Genomic DNA, 19,093 nt, shown 5'->3' on the forward strand with positions numbered 1-19,093 from the left:
CAGAGACAAAACTGCTCCTCAGAGGAAAACACAGACAAAACTGCTTGTAACTTCCGGTAGGAACGTCTTAGAGACATGAAACAAAAACCTCTATGTAGGTCTCACTTAGACCTACATTTCATAGATTGACATCCTTCAGCAAAACTAAAACTACATTTTTGTAAAAAACGGTCACCAAACATCAAACATTATCTCCTCTGAGCGCGTTTGTCGTTTCGGCTTCAGACTACTACAGGAGAGAGATTGAACCCTTCTGATTAAAGGACAGTAAAAGAGTTTGGATAAGTGATACGGTTTTGATTTTACGAGCCTTCAAAGAACCACTGTGCCGCAGCACCTAGGAAAAAAACACAGACACAACTTCCTCTAACTCCCAGTACGAATATCGTAGAGACATGAAACAAAAACCTCTATGTAGGTCTGACTTAGAGCTAGATTTCATACACTGACCACTTAGGACTAGCACCTGCCAAATATGCGGGCCCGACCAACGCTGCTTTCAGCTTTAATTTTATTTCTCTTTGCTATTTGGGCTTATTGGACCCTAATTAGTATAACAACTAAAAACCATCTTTTGATATGATGTACTTAGTAGCAGTTGAAAGCAAAAGTAAATCAAGTTTTAAGTTTAGATTTAAAAATAGGTAGGGTCGGGGCAGATCTAATTCCAGCTTTTGGAGGCATAGTGGCAGAATGCAGCTTCACCATGTTTTGTTTTGGTGCAATTAGCAGACCAGTCCCTGATGACCTAAGACAGGGGTGTCCAAAGTGTGGCCCGGGGGCCATTTGTGGCCCGCAGCTAATGTTTTACCGGCCTGCAGCACATCATTCGAAAAATACTAAAACATTTTTTAAATAAAAGAGCAAATAGGTGAAATTCAATCAGAAAAAGTTGCATTGTTGAATCTAATAACACTTTTTTTTTAAAATAATTTATCAAAAAATAATAATGAATCAAAATCAATGTTGCTATGAATTATTGACTGATTTTAGGACAAAAAGGACATAAATACAAATAAAAAAACATGAAAAATATGAAAATTATTTCAAAAAAATACATACTAATTATATACTAATACAAATTATTATATTGATTGTTATTATGAATATACTAAACTAATTACATTATATTTTATCCGAATCTGTAGAGATTTAAGTGTTGATTGTAAAAATAAAAAAAGCAAAAAATAAAAAGCATGACCTTTTTGAGTGGGGCACTTTTGGATCCCCAAGAATTTTATTGGAATTAGAAAAATAAATGTTGCTATTAATTATTGACCTATTTAGGGATCCAATTACTTCACATCAAATATTCCACTTTGAAAATATTTTTGGGAAAAATACTGCATATTTTATATTTTTGCCTCAAAAAATAGGATTTTGACAAAAAGCTCATAAAATGTAAAAAAAAAAAAATATATATATATATATATATATATATATATATATATATATATATATATATATATATATATATATATATATATATATATATATATATATATATATATATATATATATATATATATATATATATATATTTGAAGTTGATCGAACTTCAAATATGAAGTTGAATTAGAGATTCAACAGTTTAATAAAAAATAAATAATATATGACTTATTTTTAACCTTTTTTAAGACTGAAACCCTTCTGGGTCCCTAGGACCTAAAATGAGGGAGGCCCAAAGGTTAAAAAAAAAAAGTGTATATTGTATAGGTTTTGAAAATGAAATGATATCAAAATGGCCCCCGCGTGCTTTGATTTTTCAGTGCGTGGCCCTCAGTGGAAAAAGTTTGGACACCCCTGACCTAAGAGATCTAGATCAGTGGTCCCCAACCTTTTTGTAGCTGCGGACCGGTCAACGCTTGAAAAATTTTCCCGCGGACCGGTGGGGGGAGGGCAGGTGGGGGGATTTTTTTTTTTTTCCTTTTTTTTTTCTTTCCATAAAGAAAAACAATCATGTGTGCTTACAGACTGTATCCCTGCAGACTGTATTGATCTATATTGATATATAATGTATGTTTTGTGTTTTTTATGTTGATTTAAAAAAAAAAAAAATTTAATTTCTTGTGCGGCCCGGTACCAATCGGTCCGGGCCGCGGCCCGGTGGTTGGGGACCACTGATCTAGATGGTTCATAGTGTAGAAGCAATTTAGCTGCCAAACAGCAATAGAGTGTTGGATATCTTAAAATGTGTTTTGTGGCAATTCCAACTTTCACCACACCATCTGTTGCTAAGTAGAGTGGCGCTTTCCATCATTTTCAATAGACTGCATTGCAAACTAATGAGATCCACCCAGGAATAGGGCCATATGAATCCCTTCCCTACTGTACAATATGTAGTATTTGGACAAAATAATAATAATAGATTTTATTTGTAAAAAAAACACTTTACATTGAGTAAACAACCTTAAAGTGCTACAGTGTATAAAATATATATATATATATATATTAAAAATAAAAATAAAAAGATAATAAAAAATAAATAAAAATAAAAACTAGAACAGCCAAATAGCTAAAACTAGTATGCATATATATATATATATATATATATATATATATATATATATATATATATATATATATATATATATATATATATATATATATATATATATATATATATATATATATATATATATATATATATATATATATCAAAAAGAAGGTTTTTTTTAAAAAAAAATTTAAAGAAGGGTTTTTAAGCCTTTTTTAAAAGCATCCACAGTCTGTGATGCCCTCAGGTGGTCAGGGAGAGCGTTCCACAGACTGGGAGCCCATTGTTGGCAGCTTTGTCCTCGGAGGTTGGAGGAGGTTAGCCTGTCCGGAGCGGAGGTGTCGTGTGGAGGATTTGGGGGTGAGTAGTTCTTTGAGGTAGAGGGGGGCATTTCCATGGAGGCTCTGGTGGGTTAGTAGGGAGACTTTGAATTCAATCCTGAGTGGAACAGGAAGCCAGTGAAGGGATTTGAGAGTTGGTGTGATATGGTCGTATTTTCGCACTCTCATCAGGATACCGAAAGACAGATTATTGTGGAAAAAACAACTAACAATTAGAAAATACATTAGTGATACTCTTCTCTTACAGATAATAATGATAATAATAATAGTAATCGGCCTACCACCTATCTTAAAAAGTGACTGATTCTGACGTGGTTTGAACACGGAACCTTCTTATCTGGAGTCAGGCCGGTCTTTTACCCTATTTGAGAGGTCTCCTTGGTATGATTAGAGGTATGTGTCGGTCTGCTTTGGTGCGAACGCTTCAAAGTTGCCCTTGGTTCTCTTTAGTAGAGACCATCTGAACTTGCCTGTGTGTGCAGGTTTACCACCGTCACATGACCCCGTCCAGAGGTCCACCTGCCGAGCGATGAAGACAGGCTCTCAAATCCGCCTGCTGCTGTGGAAGAACTGGACTCTCCGGAAGAGGCAGAAGGTATGTTAGCGTGTTAGCATGTTAGCATATCATGTCTTTCTGTGTTTCAAAGACTCCCACTTCTTGTACGTACAGATTCGCTTCCTGGTTGAGATCCTGTGGCCGGTGTTCCTGTTCATCGGTCTGGTGTGGCTGAGAAAGGCTAACCCGCTCTACCAGCAACATGAGTGTGAGCGCAAAATAACCGCCGTAAACGTCCTGTCTCGTGGGCTTTTTCAGCCATTTTCAACCAGGTTGTATTTTAAGATGTGTAACGAAGCCTCACATTTGGTGCTCACGACATTATTAAAAAAATATTTGTTCTTGGTTTTGTGAACACACCACATTACATGTCAGTATTGTGGTGTGTGTGTGTGTGTATGCACGCTACAACAGCTTCTTCCACTTGGCTGGATAGGAATAATATTCTGCAGATGAAACTTTGTGTCATTGGGGACGGCGTGGGTGCGGGTTGGGAGAGTGGCCGCGCCAGCAACCTGAGGGTTCCCGGTTCGATCCCCACCTTCTACCAACCTCGTCACGTCCGTTGTGTCCTCGAGCAAGACACTTCACCCTTGCCCCTGATGGGTCGTGGTTAGGGCTTTGCATGGCAACTCCCGCCATCAGTGTGTGTGAATGTGTGTGTGAATGTGTGTGTGAATGTGTGTGTGAATGTGTGTGTGAATGTGTGTGTGAATGTGTGTGTGAATGTGTGTGTGAATGTGGAAATAGTGTCAAAGCGCTTTGAGTACCTTGAAGGTAGAAACGCGCTATACAAGTAGAACCCATTTACCTTTTGTTTTTGTAACCACCCTGATGTTATTTGTGGTGTTAAGTTCTGTTTAGTAAATGTGTTTGACAGCTGAATATTTTTGTGTTTGGGGAGCGTTAATGTTTGATATTAATTGTAAAAAAAAAAAATCAATGGGATTGATTGACAGACGCTACATTACACATTTATTTTCTATCAAATAGACACATAGTTTAGTGATCAAGGTCCAGGTGAAATCGGTCGTCTGTTCGTACCAGGATCAATCAATCAATCAATCAATGTTTATTTATATAGCCCTAAATCACAAGTGTCTCAAAGGGCTGCACAAGCCACAACGACATCCTCGGTTCAGAGCCCATATAAGGGCAAGGAAAAACTCACAACCCAGTGGGATGTCAATGTGAATGACTATGAGAAACCTTGGAGAGGACCGCAGATGTGGGTGACCTTCCCCTAGGGGAGACCGGATGCAATGGATGTCGAGTAGGTCTAGAATACTATTGTGAAAGTCCAGTCCATAGTGGATCTAACATAATAGTGTGAGAGTCCAGTCCATAGTGGATCTAACATAATAGTGTGAGAGTCCAGTCCATAGTGGATCTAACATAATAGTGAGAGTCCAGTCCATAGTGGATCTAACATAATAGTGTGAGAGTCCAGTCCATAGTGGATCTAACATAATAGTGTGAGAGTCCAGTCCATAGTGGATCTAACATAATAGTGAGAGTCCAGTCCATAGTGGATCTAACATAATAGTGTGAGAGTCCAGTCCATAGTGGATCTAACATAATAGTGTGAGAGTCCAGTCCATAGTGGATCTAACATAATAGTGAGAGTCCAGTCCATAGTGGATCTAACATAATAGTGTGAGAGTCCAGTCCATAGTGGATCTAACATAATAGTGTGAGAGTCCAGTCCATAGTGGATCTAACATAATAGTGTGAGAGTCCAGTCCATAGTGGATCTACCATAATAGTGTGAGAGTTCAGTCCATAGTAGATCTAACATAATCGTGTGAGAGTCCAGTCCATAGTGGATCTAACATAATAGTGAGAGTCCAGTCCATAGTGGATCTAACCTAATAGTGTGAGAGTCCAGTCCATAGTGGATCTAACATAATATTGTGAGAGTCCAGTCCATAGTGGATCTAACATAATAGTGTGAGAGTTCAGTCCATAGTGGATCTAACATAATAGTGTGAGAGTCCAGTCCATAGTGGATCTAACATAATAGTGAGAGTCCAGTCCATAGTGGATCTAATATAATAGTGTGAGAGTCCAGTCCATAGTGGATCTAACATAATAGTGTGGGAGTCCAGTCCATAGTGGATCTAACATAATAGTGTGAAAGTCCAGTCCATAGTGGATCTAACATAATAGTGTGAGAGTCCAGTCCATAGTGGATCTAACATAATAGTGAGAGTCCAGTCCATAGTGGATCTAACATAATAGTGTGAGAGTCCAGTCCATAGTGGATCTAACATAATAGTGTGAGAGTCCAGTCCATAGTGGATCTAACATAATAGTGTGAGAGTCCAGTCCATAGTGGATCTAACATAATATTGTGAGAGTCCAGTCCATAGTGGATCTAACATAATAGTGTGAGAGTCCAGTCCATAGTGGATCTAACATAATAGTGAGAGTCCAGTCCATAGTGGATCTAACATAATAGTGTGAGAGTCCAGTCCATAGTGGATCTAACATAATAGTGTGAGAGTCCAGTCCATAGTGGATCTAACATAATAGTGTGAGAGTCCAGTCCATAGTGGATCTAACATAATATTGTGAGAGTCCAGTCCATAGTGGATCTAACATAATAGTGTGAGAGTCCAGTCCATAGTGGATCTAACATAATAGTGAGAGTCCAGTCCATAGTGGATCTAATATAATAGTGTGAGAGTCCAGTCCATAGTGGATCTAACATAATAGTGTGGGAGTCCAGTCCATAGTGGATCTAACATAATAATGAGAGTCCAGTCCATAGTGGATCTAACATAATAGTGTGAGAGTCCAGTCCATAGTGGATCTAACATAATCGTGTGAGAGTCCAGTCCGTAGTGGATCTAACGTAATAGTGTGAGAGTCCAGTCCGTAGTGGATCTAACATAATAGTGTGAAAGTCCAGTCCATAGTGGATCTAACATAATAGTGTGAGAGTCCAGTCCATAGTGGATCTAACATAATAGTGAGAGTCCAGTCCATAGTGGATCTAACATAATAGTGTGAGAGTCCAGTCCATAGTGGATCTAACATAATAGTGTGAGAGTCCAGTCCATAGTGGATCTAACATAATAGTGTGAGAGTCCAGTCCATAGTGGATCTAACATAATATTGTGAGAGTCCAGTCCATAGTGGATCTAACATAATAGTGTGAGAGTCCAGTCCATAGTGGATCTAACATAATAGTGAGAGTCCAGTCCATAGTGGATCTAACATAATAGTGTGAGAGTCCAGTCCATAGTGGATCTAACATAATAGTGTGAGAGTCCAGTCCATAGTGGATCTAACATAATAGTGTGAGAGTCCAGTCCATAGTGGATCTAACATAATATTGTGAGAGTCCAGTCCATAGTGGATCTAACATAATAGTGTGAGAGTCCAGTCCATAGTGGATCTAACATAATAGTGTGAAAGTCCAGTCCATAGTGGATCTAACATAATAGTGTGAGAGTCCAGTCCATAGTGGATCTAACATAATAGTGAGAGTCCAGTCCATAGTGGATCTAACATAATAGTGTGAGAGTCCAGTCCATAGTGGATCTAACATAATAGTGTGAGAGTCCAGTCCATAGTGGATCTAACATAATAGTGTGAGAGTCCAGTCCATAGTGGATCTAACATAATATTGTGAGAGTCCAGTCCATAGTGGATCTAACATAATAGTGTGAGAGTCCAGTCCATAGTGGATCTAACATAATAGTGAGAGTCCAGTCCATAGTGGATCTAACATAATAGTGTGAGAGTCCAGTCCATAGTGGATCTAACATAATAGTGTGAGAGTCCAGTCCATAGTGGATCTAACATAATAGTGTGAGAGTCCAGTCCATAGTGGATCTAACATAATATTGTGAGAGTCCAGTCCATAGTGGATCTAACATAATAGTGTGAGAGTCCAGTCCATAGTGGATCTAACATAATAGTGAGAGTCCAGTCCATAGTGGATCTAATATAATAGTGTGAGAGTCCAGTCCATAGTGGATCTAACATAATAGTGTGGGAGTCCAGTCCATAGTGGATCTAACATAATAATGAGAGTCCAGTCCATAGTGGATCTAACATAATAGTGTGAGAGTCCAGTCCATAGTGGATCTAACATAATCGTGTGAGAGTCCAGTCCGTAGTGGATCTAACGTAATAGTGTGAGAGTCCAGTCCGTAGTGGATCTAACATAATAGTGTGAGAGTCCAGTCCATAGTGGATCTAACATAATAGTGTGGGAGTCCAGTCCATAGTGGATCTAACATAATAGAGTCCAGTCCATAGTGGATCTAACATAATAGTGTGGGAGTCCAGTCCGTAGTGGATCTAACATAATAGTGAGAGTCCAGTCCATAGTGGATCTAACATAATAGTGTGAGAGTCCAGTCCATAGTGGATCTAACATAATAGTGTGAGAGTCCAGTCCATAGTGGATCTAACATAATAGTGAGAGTCCAGTCCATAGTGGATCTAACATAATAGTGTGAGAGTCCAGTCCATAGTGGATCTAACATAATAGTGTGAGAGTCCAGTCCATAGTGGATCTAACATAATAGTGTGAGAGTCCAGTCCATAGTGGATCTACCATAATAGTGTGAGAGTTCAGTCCATAGTAGATCTAACATAATCGTGTGAGAGTCCAGTCCATAGTGGATCTAACATAATAGTGAGAGTCCAGTCCATAGTGGATCTAACCTAATAGTGTGAGAGTCCAGTCCATAGTGGATCTAACATAATATTGTGAGAGTCCAGTCCATAGTGGATCTAACATAATAGTGTGAGAGTTCAGTCCATAGTGGATCTAACATAATAGTGTGAGAGTCCAGTCCATAGTGGATCTAACATAATAGTGAGAGTCCAGTCCATAGTGGATCTAATATAATAGTGTGAGAGTCCAGTCCATAGTGGATCTAACATAATAGTGTGGGAGTCCAGTCCATAGTGGATCTAACATAATAGTGTGAAAGTCCAGTCCATAGTGGATCTAACATAATAGTGTGAGAGTCCAGTCCATAGTGGATCTAACATAATAGTGTGAGAGTCCAGTCCATAGTGGATCTAACATAATAGTGAGAGTCCAGTCCATAGTGGATCTAACATAATAGTGTGAGAGTCCAGTCCATAGTGGATCTAACATAATAGTGTGAGAGTCCAGTCCATAGTGGATCTAACATAATAGTGTGAGAGTCCAGTCCATAGTGGATCTAACATAATATTGTGAGAGTCCAGTCCATAGTGGATCTAACATAATAGTGTGAGAGTCCAGTCCATAGTGGATCTAACATAATATTGTGAGAGTCCAGTCCATAGTGGATCTAACATAATAGTGAGAGTCCAGTCCATAGTGGATCTAACATAATAGTGAGAGTCCAGTCCATAGTGGATCTAACATAATAGTGAGAGTCCAGTCCATAGTGGATCTAACATAATAGTGAGAGTCCAGTCCATAGTGGATCTAACATAATAGTGTGAGAGTCCAGTCCATAGTGGATCTAACATAATAGTGTGAGAGTCCAGTCCATAGTGGATCTAACATAATAGTGTGAGAGTCCAGTCCATAGTGGATCTAACATAATATTGTGAGAGTCCAGTCCATAGTGGATCTAACATAATAGTGTGAGAGTCCAGTCCATAGTGGATCTAACATAATAGTGAGAGTCCAGTCCATAGTGGATCTAATATAATAGTGTGAGAGTCCAGTCCATAGTGGATCTAACATAATAGTGTGGGAGTCCAGTCCATAGTGGATCTAACATAATAATGAGAGTCCAGTCCATAGTGGATCTAACATAATAGTGTGAGAGTCCAGTCCATAGTGGATCTAACATAATCGTGTGAGAGTCCAGTCCGTAGTGGATCTAACGTAATAGTGTGAGAGTCCAGTCCGTAGTGGATCTAACATAATAGTGTGAGAGTCCAGTCCATAGTGGATCTAACATAATAGTGTGGGAGTCCAGTCCATAGTGGATCTAACATAATAATGAGAGTCCAGTCCATAGTGGATCTAACATAATAGTGTGGGAGTCCAGTCCATAGTGGATCTAACATACTAGTGAGAGTCCAGTCCATAGTGGATCTAACATAATAGTGTGAGAGTCCAGTCCATAGTGGATCTAACATAATAGTGTGAGAGTCCAGTCCATAGTGGATCTAACATAATAGTGTGGGAGTCCAGTCCATAGTGGATCTAACATAATAATGAGAGTCCAGTCCATAGTGGATCTAACATAATAGTGTGGGAGTCCAGTCCGTAGTGGATCTAACATACTAGTGAGAGTCCAGTCCATAGTGGATCTAACATAATAGTGTGGGAGTCCAGTCCATAGTGGATCTAACATAATAATGAGAGTCCAGTCCATAGTGGATCTAACATAATAGTGTGAGAGTCCAGTCCATAGTGGATCTAACATAATCGTGTGAGAGTCCAGTCCGTAGTGGATCTAACGTAATAGTGTGAGAGTCCAGTCCGTAGTGGATCTAACATAATAGTGTGAGAGTCCAGTCCATAGTGGATCTAACATAATAGTGTGGGAGTCCAGTCCATAGTGGATCTAACATAATAATGAGAGTCCAGTCCATAGTGGATCTAACATAATAGTGTGGGAGTCCAGTCCGTAGTGGATCTAACATAATAGTGTGAGAGTCCAGTCCATAGTGGATCTAACATAATAGTGTGGGAGTCCAGTCCATAGTGGATCTAACATAATAATGAGAGTCCAGTCCATAGTGGATCTAACATAATAGTGTGGGAGTCCAGTCCGTAGTGGATCTAACATACTAGTGAGAGTCCAGTCCATAGTGGATCTAACATAATAGTGTGAGAGTCCAGTCCATAGTGGATCTAACATAATAGTGTGAGAGTCCAGTCCATAGTGGATCTAACATAATAGTGTGGGAGTCCAGTCCATAGTGGATCTAACATAATAATGAGAGTCCAGTCCATAGTGGATCTAACATAATAGTGTGGGAGTCCAGTCCGTAGTGGATCTAACATACTAGTGAGAGTCCAGTCCATAGTGGATCTAACATAATAGTGTGGGAGTCCAGTCCGTAGTGGATCTAACATACTAGTGAGAGTCCAGTCCATAGTGGATCTAACATAATAGTGTGAGAGTCCAGTCCATAGTGGATCTAACATAATAGTGTGGGAGTCCAGTCCATAGTGGATCTAACACAATAGTGTGAGAGTCCAGTCCATTGTGGATCTAACATAATAGTGAGAGTCCAGTCCATAGTGGGGCCAGCAGGAGACCATCCCAAGCGGAGACAGATCAGCAGCGCAGAGATGTCCCCAACCGATGCACAGGCGAGCGGTCCACCCCGGGTCCCGACTCTGAACAGCCAGCACTTCATCCATGGCCAGCGGACCTGTCCCCCCCCCCCCCCCCTCCACAAGGGAGAGGGGGGCAGAGGAGAAAAGAAAAGAAACGGCAGATCAACTGGTCTAAAAGGGGGGTCTATTTAAAGGCTAGAGTATACAAATGAGTTTTAAGATGGGACTTAAATGCTTCTACTGAGGTAGCATCTCTAACTGTTACCGGGAGGACATTCCAGAGTACTGGAGCCCCAATAGAAAACGCTCTATTGCCCAAACATGGCCGATACGTGCAGTCCTGTTCTGCTGTGGTTGCACTCGCAAGTGCATTTTGAATTTTGATAGAGTGGCATTATGATCCCTTTATTGTCATCTCAAAGGATGTTTCGAGGTGTCTCAATTGAAGCAATCGCAATAGATTTGCTTGTTTTCGAGAAGTTTATTTGACCATTTTATTATGTGTGGTGTACACTGCATCCAAACTTCAAGTCCAATATACTTCACCTTCCAGGGGCGTTGGACATATTCCAGCCTCAGAAGCGCGTACAAACTAATGTACTTAAAGGGGAACTGCACTTTTTTTGGGGAATTTTGCCTGTCGTTCACAATCATTATGAAAAACATGAAGACGGATGTACTTTTTTTAATGCATTCTAACTCATAAATACTGTATAAGGTCCTTTATTCTGCCCATGAAACCCAATACAAAAAAACATCCAAAAAGTGCCAACAAGACTCCATTTACATTTGGTGACTTGAGTATTAACCAAATATTAGTGATATTGTTATTATAACGCAGACAAACTATTTCTATTACGAGCCTGCGTGCCTATGTTGACATCATCGAGTGGTAAGCTGTTTCCTTGCCTCGGTGCTGGTGAAAGTTTATTATTGATCACAAACAATGCCTCTCACCTGGATAGTAGAAGGACTGAGACGTATTCCAACAAGTTGGTCAACTTTGACAGCCAATTTAGAAATGGAAATGGCGAAAACGACACGAAAAGACGCTTGGTTTCAAACCCCTCGTCTTCACGAGGATTATGAGTCATTCTTCATCTAAATGGGAACATATGAACATCTTAGCAGTCGGCATTATAATGACTGCAGACATTGTACAGTAAGTGATGTTTTATTATGTTTGTTGGCTTTCCTCAAGTCTGCAGTGATGATGTTGAAAAAAAACAAACTTAGACTTAGACAAACTTTAATGATCCACAAGGGAAATTGTTCAACACAGTAGCTCAGTTACAATGATGGAAAGTGTAAGGATGGAAAGGACAATGCAGGTATAAATAGACTAATATAGCTATAAAAAAATCTAACATATATACGAATATATACATAATATGTGTACACAGTAATTTATATACAGATATATTATATTATGTCTATAACATATATACAATATAAACCAATGACCATGTACAATATTACAGTATATACAGTATATGTGACAGCAGCAGCATAAAATAGAGAGTAGGTCCAGCAGGAAATAGAAAATAGACATTACAAACAAAGAGAAGTAGCTAACATGTCAGGTGTCAGGTAATAGGCAGATGTCATCTTTTGCGGTATGGCGAGTGATTATACAGCTGGATGGAGTGTGGAATGAAGGAGTTCTTGAATCGCACAGTGCGGGAAGGAAGTTGAAGGAGCCTGTTGGAGTATGAACTCCGCTGTCCCTTAATTGTCAGGTGGAGTGGGTGGGCAGGATTGTCCATGATGGCCAGCAGTTTGTCCAGTGACCTCCTGTCCCTCACTGACACACTGACACTGTCCAGTGACCTCCTGGCCCTCACTGACACAAACGCCTCCAATTGCGTGCCGATAGTTTGGCCGGCTTTCCAGATCAGATTATCAATCCGGTTTGAGTCCCTTTTGCTAGTGCTGCTCCCCCAACAAACCACTGCAAAGTACAGTGCACTGGCCACAACAGACTGATAAAATATCTCCAACAGCTTGCTGCACACATTGAATGACCTAAACTTCCTCAGGAAAAAGAGTCTGCTCATGCCCTTCTCGTAAACAGCTTTGCAGTTGTCCTTCCAGTCCAGTCTGCTGTTCAAGTGGACTCCCAGGTACTTGTACTGCTCCACTACTGCCACCTCCCGGCCCTGGATCTTGATGGGCTCCACAGGGGTCACTCTCTTCCTGAAGTCGATGACCAGCTCCTTGGTCTTGTCCACATTAAGGACCAGATGGTTTGCCTGAGACCACTCCAAAAAGTCAGCGATCAGTGTCCTGTACTCCAATTCCCGTCCCTCTCCGATACACCCGACCACAGCAGAGTCGTCAGAGTATTTCTGCAGGTGGCAGGACCTGGAACTATACTGGAAGTCTGAGGTGTACAGGGTGAACAGGAAAGGAGACAGGACGGTCCCCTGGGGAGCACCTACACCACTGACCACAGTATCCGACACGGAGCTCCCCAGTCGCACAAACTGGGGCCTGTCAGACAAGTAATCAGTGATCCAGGAGACAATGGATGAACTGACACCCATCCTGAGCAACTTGTCACTCATCAGAATTGGCTGAATGGTGTTAAAGGCACTGGAGAAATCAAAAAACATGATCCTCACAGTGCCCTTCCCACCATCCAGGTGAGAGTGAGCATGATGCAGCAGGTAGATAACAGCATCGTCCACTCCTACATGGGGCTGATAAGCAAACTGTACAGGATCCAGGGAAGGAGCCACCAGTGGCCTCAGCTGATCCAGCACAAGTCTCTCGAGGACCTTCATGACCTGGGACGTCAGGGCTACAGGTCTGAAGTCATTTGAGGTCGATGGGATGGGCTTCTTGGGCACCGGCACTATGCAGGATGTTTTCCATAGCACTGGTATCCGTTCTAGCTTCAGACTCAGGTTGAAGATGGAGTGCAGGATCCCAGTTAGCTGAGCAGCGCAAGTCTTCAGGACCCAGGGGTTGACTCGGTCAGGGCCTGCTGACTTAGCTGGATTGACTTTCTCCAGCTGCCGTCTTACAAGTCCAGGTGTCAGACACACCGGGCTGGCTTTCTCAGTGGGGGTGGAAGTGGGAGAGGGGAGAGGGGGGGGAAAACGGCTGTGGCAGGTAAAAGAGAAGGAGGGGGAGGTGGAGGTGTGAGAACAGGAGTAGTGGGGGGAGGGCCAGTAAGGGGTGCGTTGCTAAATCTGTTGAAAAACAAATTCAGCTCGTTGGCTCTATCTGCACCCCCATCCAGCAGTTTGGCTTTATTGTTGAAGCCTGTGATGGCCTTCATACCCTTCCAAACCTCACGAGTGTTGTTTTGTTGGAGTTTAGCTTCAAGCTTCCTTCTATAGGCATCTTTCCCTTCTTGAAGATTGACTTTGAGCTGCCACTGAATCCTCTTCAACTCGTCCCGATCACCGGATCTGAAGGCTCGCTTCTTTTTATTTAACAGCACTTTTAGCTGGCTGGTGATCCAGGGCTTGTTATTTGGGTAACAGTGGACAGTTTTTGTCGGGATGATGGAGTCCTCACAGAAATTGATGTAGTCAGTGATGCAGTCTGGGATTTTGTTGATATCTGTCCCGTGAGGCTTACAGAGTACTTCCCAGTCTGTAGTCTCAAAGCAGTCTTGTAAGGCTATGCCTGCCTCAATACTCCTCATTCGCACTGATTTAGTTGAGATGGGCTGCCTCCTCACAGCAGGAACGTAATGAGGTGTTAAAAGCACCAGATTGTGATCAGACCGTCCCAGGGGGGGCAGGGCAGTGGCTCTGTATGCATCTTTTGAATTAGCATACAATAGGTCCAGAGTTTTATTTTCCCGTGTTGCACAGTGTACATGTTGATGGAAAGTGGGTAAAATAGAGTCCAGAGAAACATGATTAAAGTCACCGAAATGAGAATGAGGGCATCTGGATGTTTGGTCTGTTGCTTAGCAACAGCGGCGTGAATGGTGTCACAAGCAGCAGTTTCGTCAGCAGAAGGAGGAACATACACTCCGATGAAGATTACACAAGTCAATTCCCTTGGCAAATAATATGGCCGAATTCCAACAGCCAGAAGTTCAATGTCCGGCGTACAAACACACTTCTTTACAGTAATATGAGCAGGATTACACCACCTCTCCTTTACAGTAGTATGAGCAGGATTACACCACCTCTCCTTTACAGTAATATGAGCAGGATTACACCACCTCTCCTTTACAGTAATATGAGCAGGATTACACCACCTCTCCTTTACAGTAATATGAGCAGGATTACACCACCTCTCCTTTACAGTAATATGAGCAGGATTACACCACCTCTCCTTTACAGTAATATGAGCAGGATTACACCACCTCTCCTTCACCAAGATGGCAATCCCTCCGCCTTTTTTCTTACCGCTCAGGAGTGTGCTTCTATCCGCCCGTGAGGTTGTGAAGTCGGGTAGTCCGGGAAGTCCGCGTGTAGCCAAGTCTCCGTAAAGCACATGATGCTGCACACGGCGTACTCCTTTTGAGTTCGGACAAGCCCAAACATTTCGTCCATTTTGTTCGCCAAAGACCGCACGTTCCCCATGAGGACAGAGGGGATTGCAGGCTGAAATTTCCTTCTGCGCTCCTTCATCTTTATGCCGGCACGGCGTCCCCTGCGCTTTTTCCGTACTTCCACGGGAAGGTCCGGCCGCGTTCCCCATAGCGCTGGTAAGGAGAGCGCCAACAGCTCCTCGCGGGTGTAAACAAAATGTCTACTGCTCCGCTGATCAAAGCCAAACACAAAACGGCCCGAAAAGAAAAAGAAAAGTAACGAAAACACACAAAAGCGCCCAAGAACCATAATTAGTGGTTTATGGAAGGTAAGAGATTAAAAAAAGGCAAGAAAAGTTCAGAATAATACCAAAAATAAAGTCAAATGAAAGGAATTGAAAGGAGCTACTGTGATGTGCTGCCACTCTTCCAGGCGCACTCAAGCACACGTGATGCGTTTTGGAAATTAATTAAATTGATTGAAATGAGCAAATTGTGTAAATATCACATGTTATTATACATTTGCCCGTTACTACATTACATACTGTATATACTTACATCATGTATATAAAACCCTGTTGGATGTATTTTAAGGGCTTTATGGGCAGAATAGAGCGACTCTCATAGGCTCCATTGTAAGATTTTTGATCGCATTTATTTATTATTTAGAATTCATAAAAAAAGAACAACATATGTGTGCTTCTCTTAAATAAGGATTGTGAATGATAGTCAGAATTTCAAAATAAGTGCAAATCTTGGATGAAGGCGCACAGTAACAGACTTCACAGAAGCACATGTTATAGGGACCTAAATGCATATTAGGGGACTTTTAAGTACATAAACTCCATCAAGCAAGATAACTCACTCCTATCCTGTCCTTCCAGGCCACTTCTCCAACAAGGCCATGCCATCTGCAGGTGTCCTTCCATGGATTCAGGGCATCTTCTGCAACGCCAACAACCCCTGCTTCAGATTCCCTACCAGGGGAGAATCTCCGGGGGTGGTCTCCAACTATAACAACTCAATGTAAGCATTCGTTATTAACCATTGTTCAGCCTTTTTAGGGTGGAACTGATATTGGATATTGGTCCAAAATCAGCAAAAATTGTTATATATATATATATATATATATATATATATATATATATATATATATATATATATATATATATATATATATATATATATATATATATATATATATATATATATATACACATTTATTTATATATATATATAAATGTGTGTGTATATATGTATATATATATGTATATATATATACATATATATATATATATATATATATATATATATATATATATATATATATATAAAAATGTGTATATATATGTATATATATGTGTATATATATGTATATACGTATATGTGTATATATATGTATATACGTATATGTATATATGTATATATATACATGTATATATGTACATACATATACATGTATTGTATATGTACATATATACATATAGGTATATATATATGTACATATATATACATATATGTATATATATATACATATGTATGTGTATATATATATATACATATGTATGTGTATATATGTATGCATATATGTATGTGTATATATATATACATATATGTATATATATGTACATATATATATACCTATATGTATGTGTATATATATACATATATGTATGTGTGTATATATATACATATATGTATGTGTGTATATATGTATATACATATATATATATATATATATATATATATATATATATATATATATATATATGTATGTATATATATATATATATATATATATATATATATATATATATATATATATATATATATATATATATATATATATATATATATATATATATATATATATATATATATATAGTAACACTTTAGTATGGGGAACATATGAACCATTAATTAGTTGCTTATTAACATGCAAATTTGTAACATTTTGGCTGTTAATTAGTCATTATTAAGTACTTATTAATGCCTTATTCTGCATGGCCTTAATATACAACCAGTAAGCCATTAACTAAGAGTCTTCCCTAACCCTAACCCCAACGCTAACCCTGACCCTAACCCTAACCCTATGTTAATAAGCAACTAATTAATGGTTCACATGTTCCCCAGACTAAAGTGGGACGGCGTGGCGAAGTTGGTAGAGTGGCCGTGCCAGCAATCGGAGGGTTGCTGGTTACTGGGGTTCAATCCCCACCTTCTACCATCCTAGTCACGTCCATTGTGTCCTTGGGCAAGACACTTCACCTTGCTCCTGATGGCTGCTGGTTAGCGCCTTGCATGGCAGCTCCCGCCATCAGTGTGTGAATGTGTGTGTGAATGTGTGTGTGAATGTGTGTGTGAATGTGTGTGTGAATGTGGAAATAGTGTCAAAGCGCTTTGAGTACCTTGAAGGTAGAAAAGCGCTCTCCAAGTATAACCCATTTAAAGTGTTACCATATGTATATATATATATATATATATATATATATATATATATATATATATATATATATATATATATATATATATATATATATATATATATATGTATATATATATATATATATATATATATATATATATATATATATATATATATATATATATATATATATATATATATATATATATATATATATATATATATATATATATATATATATATATATATATATATATATATATATAATCAGTATGATATTGGCTTGCATTGCTCCAATACAAGCAATCCTGCTTGTCCAACGCTGGACAGCAAGTTAACATCTAAATAAACACACAAGATTGGTTTTATCTTGTATATTAGTCAAGTTTTTACGATGATACATTTATAGTCTACTTTATACCTTTTGTTTTCGCCCTCTTTTGGTGCCCTTTTGTGCATTATCCTTTCCATCCTCATCCTTTCCATCCTCATCCTTTCCATCCTTTGTAACTGAGCTACTGTGTGGAACAATTTCCCTTGTGGATCAAAAAAGTTTGTTAAGTCTAAGTCATTTACAAAAGGTAGACATGGTAGGCTACTAGGTGCTAGGAACTACACAACAGCCAAGCACACAATAGCACACATGCTAGACATGCGTAATAAATATCCTTCATTGGACAATATTGCAGTCTACAACATTTGTCATTATAAACTAGTATCAAATTACCATAGTTGCATATTACTTACACAAACAAAGTGTCCAAAGCAAAAAAGTATTCAGTAACAAATGTGTCTGCATCATTCATTTTAATGTGTCATGAGCTTATTTGAATGAATGTGTCGCCAAAAACAATTACCACTCCAATTCAACTTAAAGACAGCATAAGTCCATTTCAGAAGGTTATTAACAAATAGGTTAGGGGTTTTCATACCTACCATTGTTCTCTGTTTGACTACTTTCACTTGATCAAACCTTTTCTAAGGAGTCCTGTTGATATCAAATTGAAGCCATACTGGTATAAGCCAATATCGGTATCGTATCGGAAGGTGGAAACGGTTGTATCAGGACAGCCCCACCCTTTTTTTTTTTTTACCCTCGGGTCCTGTTTTGTTCCAGATTGTCACGGTTCTACGTGGACATCTTGGACATGTTCAATGACACGGAAGTCCGGCAGCTCGGGCGTCTGTGGCACGAAGTGTCCGCGTTCTCCAACTTCATGGAAACGCTACGCAGCAACCCGGCGGCGATATCAGGTATAAGGCGGCGGCGATATCAGGTATAAGGGAGGATACCTGCTATCTAACTGATTGATTGATTCAGACTTTTATTAGTAGATTCATGGTACAAATATATACTATCAGCATAATACAGTCATCACACAAGAGTATATACATTGAATTATTTACATTATTTACAATCTGGGGGGTGGGATTGGGGCGGGGGGGGGGGGGTAGGTTTGGTTGATATCAGCACTTCAGTCATCAACAATAATATCATCTGAGAAATGGGCA

At 39.6% G+C, this 19,093-nt stretch overlaps 1 protein-coding gene across 3 annotated transcripts in view; it reads left to right on the plus strand.

Moving 5' to 3' along the window:
- Positions 1–19,093, plus strand: part of abca4b (ATP-binding cassette, sub-family A (ABC1), member 4b) — a 106,142-nt gene that overhangs the window by 6,007 nt on the left and 81,042 nt on the right. For all 3 annotated transcript variants that reach the window (XM_062023340.1, XM_062023341.1, XM_062023342.1), the window contains exons 2-5: positions 3,321–3,433; positions 3,509–3,602; positions 16,041–16,182; positions 18,699–18,835. In XM_062023340.1, the coding sequence (XP_061879324.1) occupies positions 3,368–3,433; positions 3,509–3,602; positions 16,041–16,182; positions 18,699–18,835 (439 nt within the window). In that variant the 5' untranslated portion in view covers positions 3,321–3,367. The remainder of the gene's footprint in view (positions 1–3,320; positions 3,434–3,508; positions 3,603–16,040; positions 16,183–18,698; positions 18,836–19,093) is intronic.

Source organism: Entelurus aequoreus, linkage group LG16, assembly GCF_033978785.1.
Source record: "Entelurus aequoreus isolate RoL-2023_Sb linkage group LG16, RoL_Eaeq_v1.1, whole genome shotgun sequence".
Classification (NCBI taxonomy): domain Eukaryota; kingdom Metazoa; phylum Chordata; class Actinopteri; order Syngnathiformes; family Syngnathidae; genus Entelurus; species Entelurus aequoreus.